The following is a 27,876-nucleotide window of genomic DNA, read 5'->3' on the forward strand; positions in this document are numbered from 1 at the left end:
AATTACAAATTTACCTGTAAAATAAATCCTAACCTAAGTTACAATTAAACCTACCACTACACTATCAATAAATTAATTAAATAAAATACCTATAATTATCTACAATTAAACCTAACACTACACTATCAATAAATAAATTAAATACAATACCTACAAATAACTACAATGAAATAAACTATCTAAAGTACAAAAAATAAAAAAGAACTAAGTTACAAAAAATAAAAAAATATTTACAAACATAAGAAAAATATTACAACAATTTTAAACTAATTACACCTACTCTAAGCCCCCTAATAAAATAACAAAGCCCCCCAAAATAAAAAAATGCCCTACCCTATTCTAAATTACTAAAGTTCAAAGCTCTTTTACCTTACCAGCCCTGAATAGGGCCCTTTGCGGGGCATGCCCCAAGAAGTTCAGCTCTTTTGCCTGTAAAAAAAAACATACAATACCCCCCCCCAACATTACAACCCACCACCCACATACCCCTAATCTAACCCAAACCCCCCTTAAATAAACCTAACACTAAGCCCCTGAAGATCTTCCTACCTTATCTTCACCATACCAGGTTCACCGATCGATCCAGAAGAGCTCCTCCGATGTCCTGATCCAAGCCCAAGCGGGGGGCTGAAGAGGTCCATGATCTGGCTGAAGTCATCATCCAAGCGGGAGATGAAGAGGTCCATGATCCGGCTGAAGTCTTCATCCAAGCGGGGCAGAAGAGGTCTTCCATCCGATTGAAGTCTTCATCCAAGCGGGATCTTCTATGGTCATCCATCCGGAGCGGAGCGGCAGGATCCTGAAGACCTCCGACGCGGAACATCCATCCTGGCCAACGACTGAACGACGAATGACGGTTCCTTTAAATGACGTCATCCAAGATGGCGTCCCTCAAATTCCGATTGGCTGATAGGATTCTATCAGCCAATCGGAATTAAGGTAGGAATATTCTGATTGGCTGATGGAATCAGCCAATCAGAATCAAGTTAATCCGATTGGCTGATCGGATCAGCCAATCGGATTGAACTTGATTCTGATTGGCTGATTCCATCAGCCAATCAGAATATTCTACCTTAATTCCGATTGGCTGATAGAATCCTATCATCCAATCGGAATTCGAGGGACGCCATCTTGGATGACGTCATTTAAAGGAACCGTCATTCGTCGTTCAGTCGTCGGCCAGGATGGATGTTCCGCGTCGGAGGTCTTCAGGATCCTGCCGCTCCGCTCCGGATGGATGACCATAGAAGATCCCGCTTGGATGAAGACTTCAATCGGATGGAAGACCTCTTCTGCCCCGCTTGGATGAAGACTTCAGCCGGATCATGGACATCTTCAGCTCCCGCTTGGATGATGACTTCAGCCGGATCATGGACCTCTTCAGCCCCCCCGCTTGGGCTTGGATCAGGACATCGGAGGAGCTCTTCTGGATCGATAGGTGAACCTGGTATGGTGAATATAAGGTAGGAAGATCTTCAGGGGCTTAGTGTTAGGTTTATTTAAGGGGGGTTTGGGTTAGATTAGGGGTATGTGGGTGGTGGGTTGTAATGTTGGGGGGGGGTATTGTATGTTTTTTTTACAGGCAAAAGAGCTGAACTTCTTGGGGCATGCCCCGCAAAGGGCCCTGTTCAGGGCTGGTAAGGTAAAAGAGCTTTGAACTTTAGTAATTTAGAATAGGGTAGGGCATTTTTTTATTTTGGGGGGCTTTGTTATTTTATTAGGGGGCTTAGAGTAGGTGTAATTAGTTTAAAATTGTTGTAATATTTTTCTTATGTTTGTAAATATTTTTTTATTTTTTGTAGCTTAGTTCTTTTTTATTTTTTGTACTTTAGATAGTTTATTTCATTGTAGTTATTTGTAGGTATTGTATTTAATTTATTTATTGATAGTGTAGTGTTAGGTTTCATTGTAGATAATTATAGGTATTTTATTTAATTAATTTATTGATAGTGTAGTGGTAGGTTTAATTGTAACTTAGGATTTATTTTACAGGTAAATTTGTAATTATTTTAACTATTTTAGCTATTAAATAGTTCTTAACTATTAAATAGCTATTGTACCTGGTTAAAATAATTACAAAGTTGCCTGTAAAATAAATATTAATCCTAAAATAGCTACAATGTAATTATTATTTATATTGTAGCTATATTAGGATTTATTTTACAGGTAAGTATTTATCTTTAAATAGGAATAATTTATTTAATAAGAGTTAATTAATTTCGTTAGATTAAAATTATATTTAATTTAGGGGGGTGTTAGTGTTAGGGTTAGACTTAGCTTTAGGGGTTAATACATTTATTAGAATAGCGGTGAGCTCCGGTCGGCAGATTAGGGGTTAATAATTGAAGTTAGGTGTCGGCGATGTTAGGGAGGTCAGATTAGGGGTTAATACTATTTATTATAGGGTTAGTGAGGCGGATTAGGGGTTAATAACTTTATTATAGTAGCCCTCAGGTCCGCTCGGCAGATTAGGGGTTAATAAGTGTAGGCAGGTGGAGGCGACGTTGAGGGGGGCAGATTAGGGGTTAATAAATATAATATAGGGGTCGGCGGTGTTAGGGGCAGCAGATTAGGGGTACATAGGGATAACTTAACTGGCGGCGCTTTGCGGTCGGCAGATTAGGGGTTAAAAAAAAATAGAGTGGCGGCGATGTGGGGGGACCTCGGTTTAGGGGTACATAGGTAGTTTATGGGTGTTAGTGTACTTTAGAGTACAGTAGTTAAGAGCTTTATGAACCGGCGTTAGCCCAAAAAGCTCTTAACTACTGACTTTTTTCCTGCGGCTGGAGTTTTGTCGTTAGATGTCTAACGCTCACTTCAGACACGACTCTAAATACCAGAGTTAGAAAGATCCCATTGAAAAGATAGGATACGCAATTTACGTAAGGGGATCTGCGGTATGGAAAAGTCGCGGCTGAAAAGTGAGTGTTAGACCCTTTTTTGAGTGACTCCAAATACCGGAGTTAGCCTAAAACCAGCGTTAGGAGCCTCTAATGCTGGTTTTCATGGCTAACGCCAAACTCCAAATCTAGGCCTATGTATGGGATGTCACATAAAATACTGTAGGATAAGTAATACAAACTGTATTCTGCACCCTGGTACACTTCTAGCAATACTTGCTGCAGATAGTGATGTCGTGAACCTAAAAATTTTGGTTCGCGAAGGGCGGACTCAAACTTCCGCGACTGTTCGCGAATCGGCGAACCGGGCGAACCGCCATTGACTTCAATAGGCAGGCGAACTTTAAAACAAACAGGGACTCTTTCTGGCCACAATAGTGATGGAAAAGTTGTTTCAAGGGGACTAACACCTGGACTGTGGCATGCCGGAGGGGGATCCATGGCAAAACTCCCATGGAAAATGACATAGTTGATGCAGAGTCTGGTTTTAAGCCATAAAGGGCATAAATCACCTAACATTCCTAAATTGTTTGGAATAACATGCTTTAAAACATCAGGTATGATGTTGTATCGATCAGGTAGTGTAAGGGTTATGCCCGCTTCACAGTGACAGACCAAACTCCCCATGTAACGCACCGCAAACAACCGCAAACAGTCCATTTGCACAACCACGAGATAGATAGATTTGATAGATAGATACATAGATTACATAGATCAATAGATGCAATATACATTTGATAGATACTGCAACTGCAATTAAATACCACTAGCAGACTGATGTAAAAGTTTTTTTTTTAAATTACACTAATGTTACAACAGATATGAGTGGTGGCACTGAGGATGGAAGTAGGCACAGTATATGCTGTGAGCCTGACACACAGGCTGGCACTAGTGACAGGCTGGCCTGGCAACTAAAATTAAATACCACTAGCAGACTGATGTAAAAGTTTTTTAAAAAAAATCTACACTAATGTTACACCAGATATGAGTATTGGCACTGAGGCTGGCCTGGCAACTGAAATTAGATTACACTAGCAGACTGATGTAAAAGTTTTTTGTTTTTTTTAAATTACACTAATGTTACACCAGATATTAGTGGTGGCACAGAGCAATTAATCACAGTATATGCTGTGAGCCTGACACACAGGCCTGCTGGCAACTGAAATTAGATTACACTAGCAAACTGATGCAAAAGTTTTTTTTTAAAAATTTTACACTAATGTTACACCAGATATGAGTGGTGGCAGTGAGCAAGTAGGCACAGTATATGCTTTGAGCCTCACACACAGGCTGAGAGGCAGGCAAATGCAATTAGATTACAAAAAAACAAACAAAAACAAAAAAACACTGATGTTCTAGCCCTAAAAAGGGCTTTTTGGGGTGCTGTCCTTACAGCAGAGATCAGATGAGTCCTTCAGGACTGTAGTAGACACTGAATACACTAGACTAGCTATCTATTTCCCTATAAAATCACCAGCAGCAGCACTAAACCTCCTCTCACTAAGAATGCAGGATCAGAATGAATCTAAAATGGCTGCTTCCCAGGAGCTGGGAGGGTCTGGGAGGGAGGGTCTGCTGCTGATTGGCTGTAATGTGTCTGCAGACTGTGAGATACAGGGTCAAAGTTTACTCAATGATGACGAATAGGGGGCGGATCGAACATCGCATATGTTCGCCTGCCGCAGCGAACACGAACAAGCTATGTTCGCCGGGAACTGTTTTCCGGCAAACTGTTCGCGACATAACTAGCTGCAGACTGTTGTATGTGTGATGTCTGTACAACCTACACATAACAAGATTTGTGCTCTGCTGTCAGCTGTTTATCTCCCCCAAATTAATCTGTGCCCACAATATCAGACTCATGGATTAGGTTTCAACTGGAATTATAAAGATCCTCTGGCTATAAAAGCAATTTAAGCAGAAAATCAAATAAAGAAGGAACTCATGCCCGCATCAGAGTGCCAGGGAACAAACCCAAGTCACAACACCGCCAGTTTCTGCCCATCAAACATGTCCCAAAAATGCTTCACAAGGCAAAAAGCAAACAGCAAACATAGCTAAATATATCAAGTTCAGGAAACCCTCTGTATATGAGCAGCTATAGCTAATAATGTATATTAGCAGATATAGTTTATTATGTATATGAGCAGATATAGATTGTTATGTATATGAGCAGCTATGGCTTATTATGTATATGAGCAGCTATGGCTTATTATGTATATGAGCAGATATAGCTTATTATGTATATGACATGAACAGCTATGGCTTATTATGTATATGAGCAGCTATAGCTTATTATGTATATGAGCAGCTATAGCTTATTATGTATATGAGCAGATATAGCTTATTATGTATATGAGCAGCTATGGCTTATTATGTATATGAGCAGCTATGGCTTATTATGTATATGAGCAGATATAGCTTATTATGTATATGAGCAGCTATAGCTAATAATGTATATGAGCAGCTATGGCTTATTATGTATATGAGCAGCTATAGCTTATTATATATAGGAGCAGCTATAGCTAATAATGTATATGAGCAGCTATGGCTTATTATGTATATGAGCAGCTATAGCTTATTATGTATATGAGCAGCTATAGCTTATTATGTATATGAGTAGCTATATCTTATTATGTATATGAGTAGCTATGGATTATTATGCATATGAGCAGCTATAGCTTATTATGTATATGAGTAGCTATGGCTTATTATGTATATGAGCAGCTATAGCTTATTATGTATATGACCAGCTATAGCTTATTATGTATATGAGCAGCTATGGCTTATTATGTATATGAGCAACTATAGCTTATTATGTATATGAGCAGCTATATCTTATTATGTATATGAGCAGCTATAGCTTATTATGTATATGTGCAGCTATAGCTTATTATGTATATGAGTAGCTATGGCTTATTATGTATATATGTATATTATGTATACCAATATAGCCACCTTTCTTTGCAAGGACACTCAAAAGCCTGCCATCCATGGATTCTGTCAGTGTTTTGATCTGTTCACCATCAACATTGCGTGCAGCAGCAACCACAGCCTCCCAGACACTGTTCAGAGAGGTGTACTGTTTTCCCTCCTTGTAAATCTCACATTTGATGATGGACCACAGGTTCTCAATGGGGTTCAGATCAGGTGAACAAGGAGGCCATGTCATTAGATTTTCTTCTTTTATACTCTTTCTTGCCAGCCACGCTGTGGAGTACTTGGACGCGTGTGATGGAGCATTGTCCTGCATGAAAATCATGTTTTTCTTGAAGGATGCAGACTTCTTCCTGTACCACTGCTTGAAGAAGGTGTCTTCCAGAAACTGGCAGTAGGACTGGGAGTTGAGCTTGACTCCATCCTCAACCCGAAAAGGCCCCACAAGCTCATCTTTGATGATACCAGCCCAAACAGTACTCCACCTCCACCTTGCTGGCGTCTGAGTCGGACTGGAGCTCTCTGCCCTTTACCAATCCAGCCATCCATCTGGCCCATCCATCTGGCCCATCAAGACTCACTCTCATTTCATCAGTCCATAAAACCTTAGAAAAATCAGTCTTGAGATATTTCTTGGCCCAGTCTTGACGTTTCAGCTTGTGTGTCTTGTTCAGTGGTGGTCGTCTTTCAGCCTTTCTTACCTTGGCCATGTCTCTGAGTATTGCACACCTTGTGCTTTTGGGCACTCCAGTGATGTTGCAGCTCTGAAATATGGCCAAACTGGTGGTAAGTGGCATCTTGGCAGCTGCACGCTTGACTTTTCTCAGTTCATGGGCAGTTATTTTGCGCCTTGGTTTTTCCACACGCTTCTTGCGACCCTGTTGACTATTTTGAATGAAACGCTTGATTGTTCGATGATCACGCTTCAGAAGCTTTGCAATTTTAAGAGTGCTGCATCCCTCTGCAAGATATCTCACTATTTTTGACTTTTCTGAGCCTGTCAAGTCCTTCTTTTGACCCATTTTGCCAAAGGAAAGGAAGTTGCCTAATAATTATGCACACCTGATATAGGGTGTTGATGTCATTAGACCACACCCCTTCTCATTACAGAGATGCACATCACCTAATATGCTTAATTGGAAGTAGGCTTTCGAGCCTATACAGCTTGGAGTAAGACAACATGCATAAAGAGGATGATGTGGTCAAAATACTCATTTGCCTAATAATTCTGCACTCCCTGTATGGATTATTATGTATATGAGTAGCTATAGCTTATTATGTATATGAGCAGCTATGGATTATTATGTATATGAGCAGCTATAGCTTATTATGTATATGAGCATCTATGGATTATTATGTATATGAGCAGCTGTGACTTATGTATAAGAGCAGCTATATACTATTATGTATAAGAGCAGCTATAGACTATTATGTATATGAGCAGCTGTGACTTATGTATATGAGCAGCTACAGCTTATTATGTATATGAGCAGCTACATCTTATTATGTATATAAGCAGCTATAGCTTATTATGCATATGAGCAGCTATGGCTTATTATGTATATGAGCAGCTATGGCTTATTATGTATATGAGCAGCTATAGATTATTATGGCTCAGACCTTGGGCAAGCCTCTGCTGGGGTTTGATACATTGATGATATTATTTTAAGTTTGAAAAAACATATATAATAGCAGATTTAGTCTATTTTACTCCTACTAGTCATGTCTGAGACTAGACAGGATTAGTTTATGCCAGTACAAAAAACTCAATAAAAAACTCAGCTATAGACTATTATGTATATGAGCAGCTGTGACTTATGTATATGAGCAGCTACAGCTTATTATGTATATGAGCAGCTATAGCTTATTATGTATATGAGTAGCTATAGCTTATTATGTATATGAGCAGCTATGGATTATTATGTATATGAGCAGCTATATCTTATTATGTATATGAGCAGCTATGGATTATTATGTATATGAGCAGCTGTGACTTATGTATAAGAGCAGCTATAGACTATTTTGTATATGAGCAGCTGTGACTTATGTATATGAGCAGCTACATCTTATTATGTATATGAGTAGCTATAGCTTATTATGTATATGAGCAGCTATGGATTATTATGTATATGAGCAGCTGTGACTTATGTATATGAGCAGCTACATCTTATTATGTATATGAGTAGCTATAGCTTATTATGTGTATGAGCAGCTATGGATTATTATGTATATGAGCAGCTACAGCTTATTATGTATATGAGTAGCTACAGCTTATTATGTATATAAGCAGCTATAGCTTATTATGTATATGAGCAGCTATGGCTTATTATGTATATGAGCAGCTATGGCTTATTATGTATATGAGCAGCTATGGATTATTATGTATATGAGCAGCTATAGCTTATTATGTATATGAGCAGCTACTGCTTATTATGTATATGAGCAGCTACAGCTTATTATGTATATGAGCAGCTATGGCTTATTATGTATATGAGCAGCTATGGCTTATTATGTATATGAGCAGCTATGGCTTATTATTTATATGAGCAGCTATAGATTATTATGGCTCAGACCTTGGGCAAGTCTCTGCTGGGATTTGATACATTGATGATATTATTTTAAGTTTGAAAAAACATATATAATAGCAGATTTAGTCTATTTTACTCCTACTAGTCATGTCTGAGACTAGACAGGATTAGTTTATGCCAGTACAAAAAAAACTCAATAAAAAAAAATTCAGCAAAATTAATTTAACCATATACATTTTACATTGCATAGCTCAAGAACTAAACATAAACGTTACTGGGCACCTTTCTACTTCTTGCATTGTAATGTTATCTACATCTTTACACATTGCCTGCACCATGAGCAGTTTCTGCATAATACCTGACATGTTTACAATCTTTTTGATATTTTATTAGCCGAATACCTGTGATAATTGTCATTACACAGTCATTTATCCTTATATAGCACCTTTCTTAACACATGATTAAAGGCGACGGGGGAAGGGCGTGACTCCACCCATCTAAGGAGTTTCCACCAACTTAACTCAAAAAACAATACATGCACAGGAGCTGGGGTTAAGACCAATCCTGGTCAATTTTATTAGAATGTTTGACAATGCGGAAAACAGCACATTTATAGTATTGGGGCACGGATTTACAGACCGCCAAGTCTCACTAACGTAACATGCATAGATAGATTCCAGCCTCCAAAGTTTAAAAGGACCTTTATTTTCTTGTAACAGGGTCCATAGGAAAAATGCTACAATGTTCCGGGGCTGCTATGCCCTTTGTCATGTATGCTACATGACTAAGGGCCTATAGTAAGCATTAAACATTGCACCATTTTTCCTATTGGACCCTTAACTAAACTTTTTAATAACTTTAAAGGATAGCGGCAGATGAGTACTATTGTTTAACCCATACCATCACAGGTCAGGGCCCCCAATCCAAAAAGCTTCAATGTAGCTTGTGTGGCTCCATCTGGCTAAGGACCCACCTGAGCTCTTTGGTCCGCCTACCCTGGGGGAAGGGCACCCCCAGGCCACTACCTGTTGGACATCATCCTTCCAATCAGATTGGCTGTTAGTCCTGTGCCCCCCTAAAAGAAGCCCAAGGACCCTGACAGCCTCCATGGCTAGGGGGTATCAATAGTTCCAGCCCAGTAACAGACAGTGTGGAAGTAAATCACGGGTCAGCATTTGGGCTAGCTCAACTCTATGGTAGCCGTTCACTCATAGCTGCCAGCCTGCACAAAACCACAACCCAAGTGAAGGTGGGAGGAAAAGCTGGAACTTCAGGAATCAGGAAGAGGGGTAGAAACTCAGAACTTGAGCTTCATGCTGGCATGTCTAGCCCTCATTGCAACTTTGTTGCAAACACACACATATACCCATCCTTCCCTCCCTAATTCTGGGCTGTTAACCCTTAAGTGCATTTCAGACTCTACACTAGTTTTAGCAGTTGTAACAAAATCTGTCTTGGTATTAGAGTAACTTATTTATAGATTAGCAATAATTATCTACATGTAAAGGGATAGATTACAAGTGGTGCGCTATTTAGTGATCCCGCTCGAATGTTAAATTTGCTAGAATTTTTGCGCTCGTCGGGTAGCGCGCATAATAATAAATATAATAATAAAAGTGGAAAGTAAAAAATGTTGTCAGAAATCCGAACTTCGAATATCACAAGCTCATTAACGTATTCGCCCATAGACTTCAATGCTGCCTGAAAAATGGAAAAATCTAGCACCCTTATTCATGCGCAAAACCGATCACGTTTACTCAAGTGCGCTAACCCAACATGCAATATTAATATTTCACATTCCAATGTTCTTCACATAAAATATGTTCTATTATTTTTATAGGATTGAATATGTATTTGTATGCATTGCATTGATACCACTGCTAGAGCTATATGTAAGCATTAAAAAACCCACAGACACTTACCACTTCCTCTGTCCCATTCTTGCACGTCACCCAGGTGTGTGTATCATTGCTGACCTGCACTTTGTATGATGTCACCCAGTCATCTCTGTAAAAGAGACAGAATTACACTGTCATGTTATAAAGTTCCACTTCATGTTACAGTTATTCTTATTTCTATTTCCCTGTTGCTCCCAATTACTCCCTTTAGTTGTCCTTGATATAGTAAGAAACATGTTAAAAGGGACTGACCTGTAAATTAATAGTCTTTGATTTATTTGAGAATTGGAATAATCCACATAGGACTCAGTGGCGGCTGGTGACTTTTGAAGATGAGGGAGTACTAGCCCCGCCCCTCAGATGGCTCTGCCCATTTTATATATATATATATATATATATATATATATATATATATATATATATATATATATATATATATATATATATATATATATATATATACTGGGTACAAGAGTCCTGTCACTGGGGCAGTATAAGGACATATATATATATACACACACACTGATCTTCTTCATCTAATAATCACACCATAAGCCACTCCCCTCATGCTGCCTGGAAGGAAGAATTGAATTACAGCAGCAAAACTACAATGTGAAACAAATGTGCAATATACAAACATAACTAGAATTGTATACCCTTATACACTTAGTGCTAACAGGAGAGCAACACTGCTGGATTGCTAAATCAGAGTTCTTTCTGCCATTGTAGCGCTGCGGAATCTGTTGGCGCTCTACAAATAACCGATAATAATAATAATTTTATGCATAAGTGAACATAAAAAAATAAACACCCTAAGGAAACTGAGAAATATAACAAAAAGCAGAATAGAATATAGTATATGAGACACAGAGAGTCCCAGAATCCTTTTTCAAGCAAAATATATATCAGAAGGCTATGAGAGACAGAGTTCAGGAAACAAATATATACATGGATCATCCTAGTTCATCTAAAAATACATTTTGGCAAACACACTTTCCTGATTTACTAAAACACAAGCCCCATAGTGAAACTCATTGGCTTCCAGTTAAAGCACCTTCCATGACAGCATGGCTCAGGCAATGGTTTTATAATGATACAATAAAGGGTTACTTCTGTGTGCCAAGGTACTATTAAGTAGAGGCAAGTTGTATGCTTGTAGACCCAATGAATGTTAGGGAGTAACTAAATCTAATTTAGTAATAAACATAATAGGGATTGTACAGAGCTCCACAGGGGTATATACATACCAAGCAACTGCATTCTTCTAAACACGGTACGTGACTCAAAGTTCCAAAGTAGTAGCTTAAACTTTGAGTCACGTTACAGGCCGGCATATCAATGATCGGACTGCCACTCCTGTCTACCGCTCTGACACAGTGACCGCCGTTTGCTTCTAAATCCTACTACGTGGTCTAACTATCACTCACATTTAAAGATTGCAGGTCTGCCGCTCTAGTGACTGGATCCGATACACGTACCCCTGTGGAGCGCTGTCATTAGAAAAGCAGCTGTTGGGACATGGATGTAAGTCGCTCCAAGGCTCAGAATATGATTAAAGTTTACTAGTGTGAACTTTTTAGGAAAAGAAATATACCGTATAATCAGCTATAACTTAGGTGAGAACAGCAAGCAGTACTCACAATGCATGAAGCGGTTTATTCCTATGTTTTTGATTTTGGATATTACCGCTCTGTGTTCTGCTGTTCTTCACTGTATCCGGCATCACTTCTGTCACTAGTTAATAACGTCACTGTCAAGTGCCTGATAGTATACAGTCCCAAAGCTTGCCAGTTAAACTATGCTAATACTTAAAAATTTAAACCATATAAACCTTGCCAAGCACATTTCATTGTCGCAATGGTGACCACCACTGCAAGTAGTTACGCCCCTGCCTCCTCCCACACACACAGTCAGCTCTTAGTGTGCGAGTGTTATGTGACAGCTGGCTCTCACTCTCACACTAAGAGCTTTGCGGTTAGGAAGGCTATGGGCTGGCCTGTAGGTGGCGCTGAAGGCAATGCAGTTTTAAAGTGGAAAGTGCTTTTACCTATACTTCTATCTATCGCACTGCACAGCATGTATTAGGCAAAAGCCCATTCCACTTTCAGCCTAAAGATTTAAAAATAACAATTTTAATGTTTTTTAATCAAAACTGCAGTGGAGCCTGGAGGATTTTTTTATTTTAATAAGCAAAAAATGTTTAAAAATTTAATTTGTTTTTTTTTTATTTCTCACTCTTTCTTTTTTTGTTCATCAGGGGTCAGGGGGTTCACGTGCTCAAGTACTCCTATAGAGGAGCCTCCACTGTTACTAATCAGCAAATGTGTTCATACCTCCCTACATTTTTGGCTGAGTATTAGAGACATGGGAGCATTTGCCATTTTGTGGGTGGGGTTGGTCTTCATGGACAGTGGGAGTGGTCATGGGTGTGCGTAGTTGATTAGTGGGCGTGTCAGAGTGGTTTGTGGGTTTGTCTGTGTGAATGTGGGTGGGGCTAATGGAAATTTTGCAACTCAGTACAGAGCTCAGAATTACGGACTGTCCCTTTCAGATAGGGGTCTGTGAGGTCTGTGTATTTAATGTGTAGCATAGGCCTGGGTAGCATCATATTTATAAATATGAATGTTTATCCCCTGATAAATATCATCACTTGGAATTCAATTATAGCTATATGGCACAGAAAGCTGAGACTAGGCTAGAACATTGTTCTACAAGTCAGAACATTGTTATACAATAGTGAATGTGGCAGTCAAGTTCCTTCCTAAAGGTCTTTGGATAGTATTACTCACAAATGACTGGTTTTATCTTTGCTGAAAAAATATTGATTCTAGAACTCAAAATTATTGTAAATAATTAAGAAGTTAAACCTGTGATTAATGTGTTAAAATGATAAGGGCTTTCATAGTATATTTTCCTTAATATGTGAAATGATTTTTCCATAATGGGTTCTGTATTTATATATATATATATATATATATATATATATATATATTCTTAACCCTTTAACAAGCGATGAATGGGGCTTGCTTTTTTGATAGCACAGCTCTTACCTCCAGCAGCGAGACTGTGCGATAATAGGAGGCCTGCAGGAGGGAGGGAGGTTTTAATAGTGCAGTTTTTCTGCTGGTAACAGGTCCTGAACTATTAAGGGTCAAACCTTTAACGACCAGTGACATACATGGTATGCCGTGGTCATTAAGGGGTTAAAGGCTAAAAACCCAAATTGAGTTCATGGGTTACAAATTAACCGTTCACCTCAATGGATTCCCCTCTACAAATTAAATGAAACACAGACACGGAGCTAGAGGAAAGACCAGCCATGGTCGCGTATATTATTTACAAAAATTCATCTTCACATGGTGGTGGCATCTGAAGTTCCTACATATATAAAAACCCCAAACAGGAAAGCGATCAAGGTCTAACAATGCCCTGGCAAAACCTAATAATGCTCTGACCACCCCTACAAGAGCTACAGACACCCTAGAAGCTCTCCGGCCAGCAGATCCCCAGGGGGGACAATACAGGGTCTGGACATGTCTATCTCCATCATCTACACATTTATATACCAGTAACTATTGGCATATGACATAATTGGTACCACTGTCTATATATTCATTGAGATTATCTCTAAAAACTTTACCCATCCTGGCAATCTAAACTCACGTCCATATGGAGTTCTTTCCCTGAGTGATGACTCCAGTGAAGCGAGTGAGTCTTCTGGCATCCACTTCAAACCACTGCTTCTTGTTTTTCTCTTCTGCACACCAGGCACCATCATAAAAATCATCATCGTAGATCCCTGACTGAAGAAAGAGGAACTGGGTAAATAGCTGAATTACTATTACCCTAACATCCTGCATATCCTGTAGTAACTGGGCAATTACATGAGGATGTATTTTATAACCACAGTGGAAGAGACAATAATAATACGTAAAAGATGTAGTGAACTGAATTTCAGCAGTGCTGGGCTTTTTATTAGGCACTGAAGGCATCCCCATAATCTCAAAGAGGGTTGTCTTATAGATTGATCACATGGCAGAGTGTTGGGTTGTACCCTCTAAAGTCTTACATTCTGTGTCGTGCAACCATGGTTATCAAAGGTAGCCAATAATAACTGGGGAAAGTATAGAGATTTTTTTGTGGCTGGCAATAATCAGAGAATATGTTGGTGGTGCACTGGGCTCTAGCTGAAAAGTGGTATAAATCTAGGGTAAGAGTTGCTGATAGGTTGAGGGTTAGTGATAGACTTGCTGTTAGGTTTATGATTAAGGTTTGTGCTGCTGCTTCAGAGATAGGGTTGGGGTTAAGATAAGAGTTGGCTTGGAGTTAGGGTTGGGCTTGAGCTTGGAGTTTAACTCAGGTGTAGGGTTAGGATTGATATTGGTTTGTGATTTGGGGTTAGGGTTTACAGTTGGAGTTGTGTATATGGTTAGGGTTATAGTTTAGGTAAGGGTTAACAGTTAGAGTTGAGTAAATGGTTAGGATTATAGTTTGTGAGCCACGCACACAGTGATACCAGACTTTGATGTTCACCACTATGAAGTTCCAGCGATCTGACCACTGAAAGTGTTAGCCTGCTTGTCTGCATTTATTTACCTGCTGGATGCACCACAAATCGAGTGTGATTCTTTTGTCTCAAGAACAACGTTATCTGTATACACATGGCTACACTACCCTTTCTCTCCTTTTGTCTTTAACATACAGATTAACCTCTGAACCTGTGGTTACAAGTGGAGCAGCCTTTTAACAACAATTACCAAGACCATATTCAGAACACAGATTTTGGGACTTTTGTTCTTTATACTTTTTATATCCGCACATTGACATTTTTCATATTTTGCTAATTTTATTATTGTTTGTCATTAGTACCTATTGAGGATTTCTTTTGATATTTTATATTTCTCATTAGTGGTTGATTTCAACCTCTCACCACAAATTCAAGTACCAATACAATTCATATATAACATTTCATTTTTCATCCTCATTACTTTTAAAGTGTCCATTTTGTTTTATTTTAACTTTTTTAACTTTCAATATTTGAGTAGAGGCTGTGTGCCCACAAGAAAAAGTAATATTACTTTTTCTAGTTCTTAATACATCGGCACACACCAGCACATGTCAACACGACAGCATACTTTAGCACACAGCAACACACATCAGCACTCAACCACACAAACACACACATCAGCACTCAACCACTCTAACACACATCAGCACTCAACCACACTAACACACATCAGCACTCAACCACACTAACACACATCAGCGCACACCAGCATATGTCAACACGTCAGCACACTTTAGCACACAGCAACACACATCAGCATTCGACCACACTAACACACATCAGCACTCAACCACACTAACACACATCAGCACACACCAGCACATGTCAACACGTCAGCACACTTTAGCACACAACAACACACATCAGCACTCAACCACACTAACACACATCAGAACTCAACCACACTAACACACATCAGCACTCAACCACACTAACACACACCAGCACATATCAACATGTCAGCACACTTTAGCACACAGCAACACACATCAGCACTCAACCACACTAACACACATCAGCACTCAACCACACCAACGCACATCAGCACTCAACCACACTAACTCACATCAGCACTGAACCACACTAATACACATCAACACTCAACCACAACAACACACATCAGCACTCAACCACACTAACACACATCAGCACTCAACCATACTAACACACATCAGCACACACCAGCACACATTGCTGTAATATGCATAATTGTTAGTATAACAGTTTGGGCCTCACCTGTATGTTTAGGCGACCACGATGAGCCCCCAGACCAAAGCGTTTGGTGCTCGAGGCTCGCAGCTGATAATCAGAGACTCTCATGGACTCCAGCCCCAGCGGTGGACACCCTGCATGAAAAATAGAGGGACAATAGTTTGCTAGATTACTTACCACTGTCTAACTGCAAATGAAAATGTATGATATTTATCTAGCACAGTGGTGTATTTAGGTTTTGTGCTGCACTAGGCTTCCCGCACCCCCCAGGTTTTAGGACTTAATTGGCAATCATTATTTTTTTGCCAGGGTGTAGCGTGACTTTTTTTTTTTCTTTTTCATCGCATTCCCAAAGTAACTGTTCACCTGGGCTTGCAAAAGAATTGCATACATTCAGATGGGTTTAATTAGCACATGTGTAAATAGTATACATCTGGGCAGTAATAATGTTTATATATACAGTATATATACACTGTGCGGCTACTTTATTAGGTACAACCCTGCTGTGCACATTTGTTTCACTACGCTGCATGTCACATGGCCACAGTTTTGGTATAAATACAGCAGAACAACCTTCCTACGATCAGTAAAGCATACACACGGCAGCGAGAATGGGGAAGAACAGTGATCTAATGGACTTTGTATATGGCATGATAGTAGATGCAAGACGTGCTGGAAAAAGTGTCCAGTCATGTGGATGAAATCCAGTCATGTGGATGAAAAACTCTCAATGATGAGAGAGGTCAGAGGAGGATGGCTAGACTTGTGCAAGCAAACAGGCCACAATTTTGCGAATCACATCAAAATTCAACCTTGGTGTGGAGAAAAAGATATCGCAACGCACCACTAGGCGCACCTTGTCGCAGATGAACTTAAACAGCTGGCGGCCACGTCGGGTGCCCTTGTTATCAGAGAAGAACAAGATAGCAGGCCTTCTGTGGGTACAGCAAAACCAGCACTGGACCATCAAAGACTGGAAAAAGGTTACTTGATCTGACGAGTTGATAGCAGGCTCAGAATTTGGCAAAAACAGCATGAATCCATGGTCCTGTCATATCTGATGAAAACTGTGCAAGGTGGTGGGGGCGGTGTTATGGTGTGGGGAATGTTTTCCAGGCACACGTTGGGTTCATTGATACCCCTAGATTCCTGTCTGAATGCTTTTTGCGCACGTTGGGTAGCACGCTTTTCAGTCCCATGCTAACCCGACGCACGCCAAAAGCCGAAGTTAGAATATTATAACCGCATTAACATATTCCCCCATAGACTTCAATAGAGTGTGAAAAGTGGAAATAAGTCACACAAGTTGCTAAAACCAAATTGCATTTTCTCAAGTGAGCTAACCCGACATAAAATATGAATATTTCACATTCCAATGTTCTTTACATTGAAGAATAAGTTCTATTTATTCATATATATATATATATATATATATATATGATGATCTTTTTTTGGGTACAATATAGATATATACCTGTCTCATACTCAGATTGGACAAAGGTAATCAGTGGAGTCCCCCAGGGATCAGTACTGGGCCCTGTTCTTTTTAATATTTTTTATTAATGACTTGGAGCAAGGATTAAATAGCGACATCTCTATTTTTGCAGATGATACTAAGTTAAGTAAGGTCATTACGTCAGCGCAGGATGAACTTTCGTTACAAAGGGACCTGCAAAAATTAGAAGTATGGGCAGGTAAATGGGAAAATGAGATTTAATACGGGAAAATGCAAGGTTCTACATTTTGGAAGTAAAAATAAGCAGGCAACGTATTATTTAAATGGGACAAGACTTAGCCAAACACAGGAGGAAAGGGATTTGGGGGTAGTAATAGATAAAAAGCTAAAGATGGGTGCACAATGCAGGGCAGCAGCTTCAAAGCTTCCTCATATTTATATCACTCATATCTATGCACAATATCGTCTTGTGAGGTGTAATATGTATGCACATTTTTACAGTTATCAAGTAGGTGCATAATATGTATCTAATCTAATGAACAAATTAATCAATAGTCTCATTGAGTGGCATTATGTTAATTAGTATTTGTATTATGTAGAATGGAGTTTATCAGTCAATACTTACATATGTTTGTAATGGAGCGGTAAATAGCACAGGACTTATAGAGACAGCGCATACAATAGGTCTGTATTGAGTACCTTGGGTGTGAGGGCCATGGTGCTGTTACATAATGTTATGAGGCTAATGACCCCTCTTGATCTATTTGCTAAAGCCGGTGGACCCAGCATATGAGTAAACTGCACAACGTTTAGTTCTTCTGGTTCATTTGCTTGCTGTGTGTGAATGTTTTACAAGTCTGACACAGATCGGCCATCAGTAAACATTAGTGAGCATCTGGTTTTGATATATAAATGCTGACTGTGCTGTGAGTAGCATAACAATTATTTCCTCTGTACAGTACACAGCAAGCCCTGTGCTCTACCGCATGTGCTGTCTGGTAATGTAGTTAGTGGCCTCTCTAATATGTGGAGTGCTTTATGGCAGACACACAATCACTCTTACATACATACATCAATATGCAATCGCACACACACATAATTACATACTGTACATACATACATACATACATATGCAATCCCACACACACATAATTACATACTGTACATACATACATCCATATGCAATCGCACACACACATAATTACATACACACACATACATCCATATGCAATCCCACACACACATAATTACATACTGTACATACATACATCCATATGCAATCGCACACACACATAATTACATACACACACATACATCCATATGCAATCACACACACTCATAATTACATACTGTACAGACACACACACACACACACATAATTACATACATACACACACATACATCCATATGCAATCGCACACACACATAATTACATACTGTACATACATACATACAAATGCAATCGCACACACACATAATTACATACTGTACATACATACATCCATATGCAATCGCACACACACATAATTACATACTGTACATACATACATACAAATGCAATCGCACACACACATACTTACATACTGTACATACATACATCCATATGCAATCGCACACACACATAATTACATACTGTACATACACACACATACATATGCAATCACACACACACATAATTACATACTGTACATACACACATACATATGCAATCGCACACACACATAATTACATACTGTACATACACACACATACATATGCAATCACACACATACATAATTACATACTGTACATACATACATCCATATGCAATCCCACACACATAATTACATACTGTACACACATACATCCATATGCAATTGCACACACACATAATTACATACTGTACATACATACATCCATATGCAATCACACACATACATAATTACATACTGTACATACATATATCCATATGCAATCGCACACACACATAATTACATACTGTACATACATACACATACATATGCAATCACACACACACATAATTACATACTGTACATACACACATACATATGCAATCGCACACACACATAATTACATACTGTACATACACACACATACATATGCAATCACACACATATATAATTACATACTGTACATACACACACATACATATGCAATCACACACATACATAATTACATACTGTACATACATACATCCATATGCAATCCCACACACATAATTACATACTGTACACACATACATCCATATGCAATTGCACACACACATAATTACATACTGTACATACATACATCCATATGCAATCACACACATACATAATTACATACTGTACATACATACATCCATATGCAATCGCACACACACATAATTACATACTGTACATACACATACATACATATGCAATCACACACATACATAATTACAAACTGTACATACATACATCCATATGCAATCGCACACACACATAATTACATACTGTACATACATACATCCATATGCAATCGCACACACACATAATTACATACTGTACATACACACACATACATATGCAATCACACACATACATAATTACATACTGTACATACATACATCCATATGCAATCCCACACACATAATTACATACTGTACACACATACATCCATATGCAATCGCACACACACATAATTACATACTGTACATACATACATCCATATGCAATCGCACACACACATAATTACATACTGTACATACATACATCCATATGCAATCACACACATACATAATTACATACTGTACATACACACACATACATATGCAATCACACACATACATAATTACATACTGTACATACATACATCCATATGCAATCCCACACACACATAATTACATACTGTACATACATACATACATATGCAATCCCACACACACATAATTACATACTGTACATACACACATCCATATGCAATCCCACACACACATAATTACATACTGTACATACACACATCCATATGCAATCGCACACACACATAATTACATACTGTACATACATACATCCATATGCAATCGCACACACACATAATTACATACTGTACATACATACATCAATATGCAATCGCACACACACATAATTACATACTGTACATACATACATCCATATGCAATCGCACACACACATAATTACATACTGTACATACATACATCCATATGCAATCGCACACACACATAATTACATACTGTACATACATACATACAAATGCAATCGCACACACACATAATTACATACTGTACATACATACATCCATATGCAATCACACACATACATAATTACATACTGTACATACATACATAGAAATGCAATCGCACACACACATAATTACATACTGTACATACACATACATACATATGCAATCGCACACACACATAATTACATACTGTACATACACACACATACATACATCCATATGCAATCGCACACACACATAATTACATACTGTACATACATACATCCATATGCAATCGCACACACACATAATTACATACTGTACATACACACACATACATATGCAATCACACACATACATAATTACATACTGTACATACATACATCCAAATGCAATCCCACACACACATAATTACATACTGTACATACACACATACATATGCAATCCCACACACACATAATTACATACTGTACATACATACATCCATATGCAATCGCACACACACATAATTACATACTGTACATACACACACATACATATGCAATCACACACATACATAATTACATACTGTACATACACACACATCCATATGCAATCCCACACACACATAATTACATACTGTACATACATACATCCATATGCAATCGCACACACACATAATTACATACTGTACATACATACATCCATATGCAATCGCACACACACATAATTACATACTGTACATACATACATCCATATGCAATCGCACACACACATAATTACATACTGTACATACATACATCCATATGCAATCGCACACACACATAATTACATACTGTACATACATACATCAATATGCAATCGCACACACACATAATTACATACTGTACATACACATACATACATATGCAATCACAGACACACATAATTACATACTGTACATACACATACATCCATATGCAATCGCACACACACATAATTACATACTGTACATACACATATACATATGCAATCGCACACATACATAATTACATACTGTACATACACATACATCCATATGCAATCCCACTCACACATAATTACATACTGTACATACATACATCCATATGCAATCGCACACACATAATTACATACTGTACATACACATACATCCATATGCAATCGCACACACACATAATTACATACTGTACATACACATACATCCATATGCAATCCCACACACATAATTACATACTGTACATACATACATCCATATGCAATCCCACACACATAATTACATACTGTACATACACATACATACATATGCAATCCCACACACACATAATTACATACTGTACATACACATACATACATATGCAATCACACACATACATAATTACATACTGTACATACACATACATACATATGCAATCACACACATACATAATTACATATTGTACATACACATACATACATATGCAATCACACACATACATAATTAATTACTGTACATACACATACATATGCAATCACACACATACATAATTAATTACTGTACATACACATACATATGCAATCACACACATACATAATTAATTACTGTACATACACATACATATGCAATCACACACATACATAATTAATTACTGTACATACACATACATATGCAATCACACACATACATAATTACATACTGTAAATACACATACACACATACATAATTACATACTGTACATACATACATCCATATGCAATCGCACACACATAATTACATACTGTACATACATACATCCATATGCAATCCCACACACATAATTACATACTGTACATACACATACATACATATGCAATCCCACACACACATAATTACATACTGTACATACATACATACATACATATGCAATCCCACACACACATAATTACATACTGTACATAAATACATCCATATGCAATCGCACACACATAATTACATACTGTACATACATACATCCATATGCAATCCCACACACATAATTACATACTGTACATACACATACATACATATGCAATCCCACACACACATAATTACATACTGTACACACATACATACATATGCAATCACACACATACATAATTACATACTGTACATACATACATACATATGCAATCCCACACACACATAATTACATACTGTACATAAATACATCCATATGCAATCACACACACACATAATTACATACTGTACATACACATACATCCATATGCAATCGCACACACACATAATTACATACTGTACATAAATACATCCATATGCAATCGCACACACACATAATTACATACTGTACATACACACACATACATACATCCATATGCAATCGCACACACACATAATTACATACTGTACATACATACATCCATATGCAATCGCACACACACATAATTACATACTGTACATACACACACATACATATGCAATCACACACATACATAATTACATACTGTACATACATACATCCAAATGCAATCCCACACACACATAATTACATACTGTACATACACACATACATATGCAATCCCACACACACATAATTACATACTGTACATACATACATCCATATGCAATCGCACACACACATAATTACATACTGTACATACACACACATACATATGCAATCACACACATACATAATTACATACTGTACATACACACACATCCATATGCAATCCCACACACACATAATTACATACTGTACATACATACATCCATATGCAATCGCACACACACATAATTACATACTGTACATACATACATCCATATGCAATCGCACACACACATAATTACATACTGTACATACATACATCCATATGCAATCGCACACACACATAATTACATACTGTACGTACATACATACATCCATATGCAATCGCACACACACATAATTACATACTGTACATACATACATCAATATGCAATCGCACACACACATAATTACATACTGTACATACACATACATACATATGCAATCACAGACACACATAATTACATACTGTACATACACATACATCCATATGCAATCGCACACACACATAATTACATACTGTACATACACATATACATATGCAATCGCACACATACATAATTACATACTGTACATACACATACATCCATATGCAATCCCACTCACACATAATTACATACTGTACATACATACATCCATATGCAATCGCACACACATAATTACATACTGTACATACACATACATCCATATGCAATCGCACACACACATAATTACATACTGTACATACACATACATCCATATGCAATCCCACACACATAATTACATACTGTACATACATACATCCATATGCAATCCCACACACATAATTACATACTGTACATACACATACATACATATGCAATCCCACACACACATAATTACATACTGTACATACACATACATACATATGCAATCACACACATACATAATTACATACTGTACATACACATACATACATATGCAATCACACACATACATAATTACATATTGTACATACACATACATACATATGCAATCACACACATACATAATTAATTACTGTACATACACATACATATGCAATCACACACATACATAATTAATTACTGTACATACACATACATATGCAATCACACACATACATAATTAATTACTGTACATACACATACATATGCAATCACACACATACATAATTAATTACTGTACATACACATACATATGCAATCACACACATACATAATTACATACTGTAAATACACATACACACATACATAATTACATACTGTACATACATACATCCATATGCAATCGCACACACATAATTACATACTGTACATACATACATCCATATGCAATCCCACACACATAATTACATACTGTACATACACATACATACATATGCAATCCCACACACACATAATTACATACTGTACATACATACATACATACATATGCAATCCCACACACACATAATTACATACTGTACATAAATACATCCATATGCAATCGCACACACATAATTACATACTGTACATACATACATCCATATGCAATCCCACACACATAATTACATACTGTACATACACATACATACATATGCAATCCCACACACACATAATTACATACTGTACACACATACATACATATGCAATCACACACATACATAATTACATACTGTACATACATACATACATATGCAATCCCACACACACATAATTACATACTGTACATAAATACATCCATATGCAATCACACACACACATAATTACATACTGTACATACACATACATCCATATGCAATCGCACACACACATAATTACATACTGTACATAAATACATCCATATGCAATCGCACACACACATAATTAAATACTGTACATCCATACATCCATATGCAATCGCACACACACATAATTACATACTGTACATCCATACATCCATATGCAATCGCACACACACATAATTACATACATACATACACACACATAATTACATACTGTACATCCATACATCCATATGCAATCGCACACACACATAATTACATACTGTACATCCATACATCCATATGCAATCGCACACACACATAATTACATACTGTACATCCATACATCCATATGCAATCGCACACACACATAATTACATACTGTACATACATACATCCATATGCAATCACACACACACATAATTACATACTGTACATACATACATCCATATGCAATCGCACACACACACACATAATTACATACTGTACATACATACATCCATATGCAATCACACACACACATAATTACATACTGTACATACATACATCCATATGCAATCACACACACACATAATTACATACTGTACATACATACATCCATATGCAATCGCACACACACATAATTACATACTGTACATCCATACATCCATATGCAATCGCACACACACATAATTACATACTGTACATACATACATACATATGCAATCCCACACACACATAATTACATACTGTACATACACATACATACATATGCAATCACACACATACATAATTACATACCTACACACACATACATATGCAATCACACACATACATAATTACATACATACACACGTATACATATGCAATCACACACATACATAATTACATACTGTACATACACATACATACATATGCAATCACACACATACATAATTACATTTTGGAGCAAATTGATTTTACTTGTAGCGCTTGTGTATAGGGTGACCTGTGGCTCCTGTCTAAAGCGGATCCCCAAAAAGTCTGCGGTGTATGCTGTAGTGTACAATAAGATAGGTGAGCCAAAAGATGCAAGGCCAAAGGTTAAGGGAATAGATGGTATAATGTAGTCAGAATTAGGATTGGAGTTAGGATTAGAATCAATCCTCTATGATGGTGGACCACAAAGGTTGTATTAGTCCTACCTAATGTCTTAGTAAATTCGTTAAAAGCGTGAAGTCCAAGCGTTTGGCGCTTTGGATTGGGGGTTAGGGTCACATGTGCTGTGAAGGCATATGTAGGTGCAGGTCAAATTATATTACAGTGGAGAATTGCTATATATGGGAATACTAAATGACACAGAACATACGTCTTCCAAATAAAATATCACAGTTTAATACAATTTCATACAATTCGATACAAGTTACACAAGAAAATATGGATCCATAACAGTGTTAAAAAGGTTTAAAAACAATATGGCGGTAAAATCCTAAAATTCTAAAAACAATTAGAAATGGGTGAAGTTTATCTAACAAGATCTCCACGTATGTGAGGGGGAGGGCAAAAAGAGGAACAGCTGTACAGCATATATTACATATTCTAATAGAATAACAATATAAATATGTCGGTAAAAGATAATAATGATGATGATATACAAATGAACAAATATGTAGTTAGAAGAAATGTGGTCTCTAGACAGACTTGAAGGCAGTCCAAATTAGTGAAAAAGTGGTTCAATCCGTGAAAGAACACAAAAAAGTTCAATGGTTATTTAGAATAAAGTTCACAAAAAAGTTTTCCAAAGTGTATAATCCTTTTTGAAAAAACGTGATGTCTCAAAAAGATGATAGAAAAATATCCAAAAATATAAAAATATATAAATGTGACTGGTGTGTGCACAAACTAGTGAACGTGATCACTGAAAAACCAAAAATTGTTTAAACTTCAACAAGCCTGTGGTTCTTGGTAGAGTGCACAAAAATATAAAAATCAAAAATGTAATGCAAAAATTAGAACAAAAATTAGAAAAAATATATAGAAAAGAACTTTTTAGTCTTGAGAAAGGCCTCTACTGCAGGCCGAAACGCGTTGACAAGTATATGGTGAGCATTATCCCTTCTTACTATTGCTTATTTATAACAATATCACACTATGTTGTTATCTTTTGTTTACAGGTTTTGAGGATTCCCCAAGTTCTTTTCTATATATTTTTTCTAATTTTTGTTCTAATTTTTGCATTACATTTTTGATTTTTATATTTTTGTGCACTCTACCAAGAACCACAGGCTTTTTGAAGTTTAAACAATTTTTGTTTTTTCAGTGATCACGTTCACTAGTTTGTGCACACACCAGTCACATTTATATATTTTTATATTTTTGGATATTTTTCTATCATCTTTTTGAGACATCACGTTTTTTCAAAAAGGATTATACACTTTGGAAAACTTTTTTGTGAACTTTATTCTAAATAACCATTGAACTTTTTTGTGTTCTTTCACGGATTGAACCACTTTTTCACTAATTTGGACTGCCTTCAAGTCTGTCTAGAGACCACATTTCTTCTAACTACATATTTGTTCATTTGTATATCATCATCATTATTATCTTTTACCGACATATTTATATTGTTATTCTATTAGAATATGTAATACTAGTACTAAAGCCCGTGTACACGGTCCATTTTTTTCAGAACAGCGGTCCCACCCCTTGCTCTCTCCCCCCTTTCTTTTGCTCTCTCTTCCCCCCTCTCTTTTGCTTTCTTTCCCCCCTCTCTTTTGCTTTCTCTCCCCCCTCTCCTTTGTTCTCTCTCTCCCCTCTTTTGCTCTCTCTCTCCCCTCTTTGGCTCTCTCCATCCTTTCTTTTGCTCTCTCTCCCCCCTCTTTGGCTCTCCCCCCCCTCTTTGGCTCCCCCCCCTCTTTGGCTCTCCCCCCCCCCCCTCTTTGGCTCTCTCCCCTCTTTTGCTCTCTCTCCTCTTTGGCTCTCTCTC

The 27,876-nt window shown here is 37.5% G+C and overlaps 1 protein-coding gene across 1 annotated transcript in view; it reads right to left on the reverse strand.

The window, feature by feature from the left end:
- LOC128650434 (probable carboxypeptidase X1) overlaps window positions 1-27,876 on the reverse strand; it is a 306,253-nt gene that overhangs the window by 123,584 nt on the left and 154,793 nt on the right. The window contains exons 3-5 of the mRNA XM_053704376.1: window positions 16,067-16,176; window positions 13,927-14,066; window positions 10,288-10,372 (exon numbers count right to left, since the gene is read on the reverse strand). Of these exons, the coding sequence (XP_053560351.1) occupies window positions 10,288-10,372; window positions 13,927-14,066; window positions 16,067-16,176 (335 nt within the window). The remainder of the gene's footprint in view (window positions 1-10,287; window positions 10,373-13,926; window positions 14,067-16,066; window positions 16,177-27,876) is intronic.

This window comes from Bombina bombina, chromosome 2, assembly GCF_027579735.1.
Source record: "Bombina bombina isolate aBomBom1 chromosome 2, aBomBom1.pri, whole genome shotgun sequence".
In the NCBI taxonomy this organism is placed as follows: domain Eukaryota; kingdom Metazoa; phylum Chordata; class Amphibia; order Anura; family Bombinatoridae; genus Bombina; species Bombina bombina.